At 40.0% G+C, this 6,370-nt stretch overlaps 1 protein-coding gene across 5 annotated transcripts in view; it reads right to left on the reverse strand.

The window, feature by feature from the left end:
- Positions 1 to 1,048: 1,048 nt before the first annotated feature.
- Positions 1,049 to 6,370, reverse strand: part of Enox2 (ecto-NOX disulfide-thiol exchanger 2) — a 272,215-nt gene continuing 266,893 nt past the window's right edge. For 3 of the 5 annotated variants that reach the window (XM_021187371.1, XM_029534186.1, XM_021187369.1), the window contains 3 exons: positions 4,023 to 4,108; positions 3,660 to 3,707; positions 1,049 to 2,165 (listed from right to left, as the gene is read on the reverse strand). In XM_021187371.1, coding sequence (XP_021043030.1) covers positions 2,034 to 2,165; positions 3,660 to 3,707; positions 4,023 to 4,108 — 266 coding nt within the window. In that variant the 3' untranslated portion in view covers positions 1,049 to 2,033. The remainder of the gene's footprint in view (positions 2,166 to 3,659; positions 3,708 to 4,022; positions 4,109 to 6,370) is intronic. The other 2 variants (XM_021187374.1, XM_029534187.1) reach the window with 1 other exon arrangement.

The following is a 6,370-nucleotide window of genomic DNA, read 5'->3' on the forward strand; positions in this document are numbered from 1 at the left end:
TTGAGATGGAAAGTTTACCATCACAATTAGAATATGGAAGCATAGCAGGAGAATTATGCCTGAACTAACCAGGAATGCACAACTGAAAGAGATTGGCTAGATAGACTGGTACATGCCTGTAATTTCAGAGCTTGGAAGGCTATGGGAGGATTGCAAATTCTAGGCCAGGCTGAGTTATATAGAAAGATCCCATCTCAAGACTAAGGAAAAGAAGAGAAGCAAGAAAAAAGAGAGGGAGAAAGATTAAGTGAAGATAAGCAAGGTGGTTATGTATGCCAGCTGTTGCCTTGACATTATTTAACCTATTCAAGAAATAAGTGACGACTAGAGAAATTTCTCTTAATTTTACAGATATTGTCCTAAAGAAGATATTTTAGGAGCCCCTGAGACTGAAGAATCAAAGTTTTCCAGAGAAGCAGCCTTTATGAGGAAGATACTCCAGTCAAAAAGCTAGTGTAAAAATAACTCTAGGGTTCCTGCTGGGGCCATAGTGGGGTGTTAAGGGGCAAGTCAACTTTCAGCATGAATGGTTTCCTGTGGAATGTTTTTTCTAGTTGCCAAGCAAGTTTGGCATCTTCTTCCAACATGGTGGTAACTCAAAGAGAAGCCCTAACGTGATCTAAGTATCACGCAGGAAGCAATCCATTCAAAACTGAGGTATAAAAAGGAATATTTGCATTTTAAAAATGTATCTTTGAATACTGATCATATCTCATTTGCAAAGTATTTTCAGGAAATACTCTTATTGGCTATATTCATTCAGTGTATTCTCTTACCTTCAATGGAGCTCAAGGGCGGGCATGCTTGTGTAATTAGAAGTACCACCATTTCCACTACAAAAAATAATAAAGACCATCTATACCTCTGAGGAACAGCCTCCATCCAAGTCTACCCTTTCTTTTCTTTTCCTACCAAGCAGGACTTCCTGAATGGTCCACTTACACTCAGCAAGGCCATTGCAATGTACAGATGGGTATGAGGGAACCAGAGGAGTCCCTGTCAGTCAGCATTCTGGGCGGAACTGATGCATGTGCAGGAAGCCTCACACCCCAGTCCATCATTTATTTATTAGTTCTTTACTTTCAATACTCACATCAGTTCTTTACAAACATCCAGCATGGAAGTAAACAGTATTTACAGCAGTACACAGTTTGCATTTCAACACACTAACAGCAGGAAAAAAATAGGACCAACAGACAGTAGGAAGGCCAGAGGGAAGGACTATCAAAATAAATCCCTTCTGCCAATGTGTGTGCACATGTGCCCACACCTGACTGCATTTTCATTCATAGAAAACTAAACATGCCCTCTTTTAAAAGCAGACTATTTACAAGTAGTTCTGAAAAGCACAGACACAGTAGTCATACTGAAGACTTCCCATGAATCCATCTAGATTTCTTGTTTTAAAATTCTGAAATAGACCTTTTCTATTAGAGAAAATAACTTTGGAACGTTTGTCAACTTTTGGTTCACAGTATTTTTTACAAAAAGCCACAGTTCATGCTTTTGTTTTTTCAAAGGTGAACTGGTGAAGCACCTTGGAGAAGACACAGATGGATTTTTCCTTTAGTGTTTACTGTAGGTGAGAAAGACAATGGCAGTTACAGGGGGTTCCTAGCATCCCTCTCACTCACGTGAAGAGAAATCTGGAAACACAGAGCACATACAAATCATCAAAACACTGCAGTTAACAGCGTTGAAAAAGTACAAGGTCTACAACAGTAGTACAGACACTGAAAACACTCCAAATACGCTTTAGTCTCAGGAATTTTTCACTATTACTTATAAGAAAAGTCAACCAATTGCCAGAAATAGGAGAAAGTTACAGCACTTGAGGTTTGAGGCAATTTCTTTTTAGGACCTGTAGCTTGAGACGCTATTCTAGGATCCTTATTTTAACTTGAAAGATATTCAGGAATGAACTGACAAATTGAAAGCAATGTCCACTTGAAAACCACTGAGGACAAAATTTACATCCTAAGCTTGTCAAGCACACATTTATTTTCAGGATCTCAAATTCTAGGCAAAGAGCTTCAGGTCAGCTTCAAGCCCTCAAAACCACAGAATTTCCATCTCTTCTCCAGGCTGGCTCCAACTCCAGTCATTTCCTGTCTGAAGGTATGCTGGAGTCTACTCATGAGAGATTCCACATCACTGGTGCTGATCTGTGGGACATAGAGGACATCATTTAATCACAACTAGTCTTCCATCCCAGGCCACCTGCTGCTATGTGTTCTGAGGACAGTGGGAATCTCCTATCTGGCCTTATGGATTTGTGTGTGTTGCTGGAGTGGTTTTCAGACACCAATGTTCATATGCTGGGACTACTGGACACTGTCCAATGAATTGCTTTTGCAAAGAGCTAATGTCAGTTTCGTAGAGAAGTTTGGGCCTGTAGCCAACTGAGCATGCTCTTTGCTGGGCATGCTATAGCCAGGACTAATGAAGCTATGACACCTTTTTGGAGGGGACAGAGGCAGAAATGTCTGTCAGTGGAATAGAATTCTCCATATATACATCAGTCCACAAAGGAAAATGATAATAACACTTCCTACTTTGATGTATCCTTTATTTCTTTTTCCCACCACCCACACACTGATAACAAACAGGGGAAACCTTAAAGAAGCCTGGAGTTACTCCACACAAAATTTAGGTACCCTTTAAAGCCCTCACTGGAAGGTCTTGACATTATTCTGGCAGGATGCTGCTGGGGCTGGGTGGGGCTGGGCCCTAGCTAGGAGTCAAGTTGTGCCCTCCTCCCAATGCTTGTGGTAAAGGAGATCCACTGGAATGAAAGAAGAACAGTGTAGGTTACTACAAAGAGTAGAACTCTCATTTCAAAAACCTGGGATAGATAGTGGATGTAGCTACATAAATTTTAGTAGATGTAGTATAGATATGGAAAAAGAGTCTGAAATTACAGGCTAAAATGGTATCTTTGGGGTGAGGTTACGTCACATTTTTTTCATTATGTTTCTTCCTTCTTTGCATTCGGTGACAATGTGTATTATTTTTAAAACTAAAAAAAAATCTGAGATGTTTTACTGACATATAATTCAATATCCTGAACTGTAACTGACCACATGGTCTGGATACTACCATTCCATTTTTCCTTTAACCGCCCAGTGGGGTATATGGCTACAGAATAGAATTACTTCCTAGAGGGAAATAAGGAATCAATGCAAGCTAGAACTAACACAAAGGCCACTGGGGAAAGTGGATCACTGAATTATTATATGCTTAGTGCCTTCACTAAGACGACAAAGGGTTCTCTGATTTAACATCTTGGACAACATAATGTCAGGAATCCACACTCAATGGTATTTCCTAGGAGGCCCGGTTTGGTAAAATAATACTGATACAATCTACAGGGAAGCTTAGCTAAATGTTGTTTCTGGAAAAAAAAGACATATCATGAGCTTATTTGTTCTGAGGAGCCATCATTGTTGCTATGAAGCAGCCTTGACTTTCAGGGGAATTAACACTTCGCCTTACTTCATGTGATCTGTGAGCTCGTCTCATGAAGATATCACACAGATAAATGGCCCACAGATCACCATCATTATTTTACCTTCCTCAACTGTTCTCAAAGCAGATAGCAGCAGTAGTAATGGTGGGGGGTAGTTGGTGATGGCTAGAGGCCTGGGGCAAATGCTCACCGGTAAGAGTGGAGAAGTGGTTAATTTGCTGGGTATTTGGTAGCTTGCCTGGAAATCAAGGGAAGTAAGTCAGAATCTTCTAAGAAGTAGGCTAGCCAGTTATTTCTAGTTTTCATGGGATTTCCTTAGTTTTACTATCAAACATGTCAAGTCTCAGGAAATTGTTCAGTTTTAGGAAAGCTAGGACAGACAGTCATACTATTTCTAAGAGGGAGGTCATACATTGAATCACAGAGACTGGAAGGAAGGGACACTTGCTTAGAGCCACAAGTAATATGGCCTGCTAATGCCTGAAGAGAGTAAGGTCACCTACACAGAAAAAAATCCTTCATCCTCCCATCCCAGCTTTAGTTCCACACTTACCTTATTATCAAGACGATTCAAGTAGGAACAGATGTATTCAATGCTTGCTCCAAAGGGGTGGACGTGAAGGAATGTGGAGATGATCCCTGGGGAGATAATGCCCCAGAGGTTACATGGCAGCATGCAATGTCTTGAGATCCACAGACAGTGAGTGAACTCATACAGACAAGAGCACATATGTACTCTATCTGTAAACTCATCGGTATTTTAAGTTTGCATATATTTTATTCATTTAATCTTTTTTAACAACCCCATGGCATAGGAACTATCAACCCCCATTTCACAGATGAGAACACCAAGCCATACGTTTCAGCTGACAAGTGGTAGAGCAGGTATGTGAACTCAGTGGTTTTTGCCACTCATTGCCTTTCACTCTACAATGCCACCCAGAGTGAAGCTGGCATGTGAGGTCACTCCCATCATTTGTCACCACTGGCAACAATTTGAATCCTAGAATCTTAAGATGAATTTAGATTATGATGTGTGTTTTGGCAATCATTAAATTAGCCTTCATGTTCTTAGAAATTAAGAATGTATTATGAGAAAAACACACCACATACTTATTAACCTAGTGCAGTGGGCTGGGAGAAACTAGGAAGAACAAGGGTGAGCCACAAAATCCATCCTGTGGGTTGTGACCCACTTGGGGAGGCAAATGACCCTTTCATAGGGGTCACACATCAGATACCCTGCAATCAGATATTTACATTGTGATTTATAACAGTAGCAAAATTGCATTTATGATGTAGCAGCAATGATAATGTTACAATTGGGGGTCCCTGCAACATGAGGAGCTGTAGTAAAGGACCGCAGTATTAGGAAGGTGGAGACCCACTTGTACTGTATTGGGGCTTTATTTTATGAGTTGATCTATACAGAAAATTCAAAAATTTCCTTCACACTGGCATGACTGGTCACTGCCATTGTGTCTTGAGAGCCCCAAATGTGTTCCTAGAACAGAGTTCTTAAAGCAGTTTCTAGCTTTCAGGAATGCCTGGGAGATTATCACTCAGTCTATCTAATTCTGGGGTCAGCTGCAACCACTGCCCTGATTCTTATGGATGTCACATTAATTGTTCTAATACTTAACTGGCAACAAGTAGAAAAAAAATGTTCAAAAATTGTACAGCTTCATTTTTAAATGCTTGTGAATTTATATATCTTTTAAATCAGATCTTCTAGAACTGAGGTTCTTAAAAACTACCAGGAAATATAAGTGGACACTGATTTGGTTTAGAAAGTACAACTTTTCTGTCCTTTTAGAGGCTCACAAAGAATAGCACAAGCTGAAATTATAGCTTGAAATTCAATTATTTTTTATGAAAACCTTCCAAATATTAGATGGCAAAGGGTGGGCTGGGGGAACCTAGGAGGAACAGAGGGTGAGTCACAAAATCCATTCAAAAGGGATACTATTACTTTTATCATTACTTTATTCTTAAATGACCAAGTAAATTGAATTTCTAAGCTCTGATTTGAGTTGAAAAACTTCAGTTCTGAAGAAAATAAGTCCATATTCAAAGAAAGTCTAAATGTCATGGCTAAGGAAAAGTATCAAATGCTAAGAAATAAGTTCAGAGGTTTAAAAACACTAATCAGGTTTTGTGAGTTCACATTCAAAGAACTTAGGTTAGAAAGGAGATTTCTCCACCAGCTAAAGACTAAGGTCTTTAAAAAGAAAAACAAGAGCTAGTCATTGAAGGATACATTTTATTGTCTGGGGCTGCCCATTTGCAGACTTCCTCCTCTCCCCAATAATTCTGTCACCATGACAACTTGTTAAAAATTCTGAGTAGAAAAATGTTAAAAAGTTGTTGGGTTTTGTTAGAAGTCTCAATGGCAGATCCCCCTGTGCATCTTATGGACATATCAAAGTGTTATATCTGAGTATAATACCCACTCCCCCAGAAGACAGATATACCTCCCAGATATGCAGAAGCCAGTCAGCATGGAGGGCTTTAGATTGTGGGATAGAGTTACCTTGTGGTTCAGCTTCCTAGAAGGAAGCTTGGATTAACCAATCCTTATTAAAGGACCAAATAATCTGAACCTCAATTCTCCATTAGCTCCCAAATGGAACATAAAGCCAATAAGTACTTGTGACTAGTACTGTAAGTGTACTGAGGGTTGACTATAGTCCTGCATGGGAGAATTACCATGCTAATTCTTGTAATACAAGTAATAGCTTCTCCAGTTTGCACACGGAGGAACGGAATCTCAGCATTAGTGGCATTAAGATTGGAAGCTATGGGGGGCTGGTGAGATGGCTCAGTGGGTAAGAGCACCCGACTGCTCTTCCGAAGGTCCGGAGTTCAAATCCCAGCAACCACATGGTGGCTCATAACCAT

Source organism: Mus pahari, chromosome X (genome assembly GCF_900095145.1).
Source record: "Mus pahari chromosome X, PAHARI_EIJ_v1.1, whole genome shotgun sequence".
NCBI classification, from domain to species: Eukaryota; Metazoa; Chordata; class Mammalia; order Rodentia; family Muridae; genus Mus; species Mus pahari.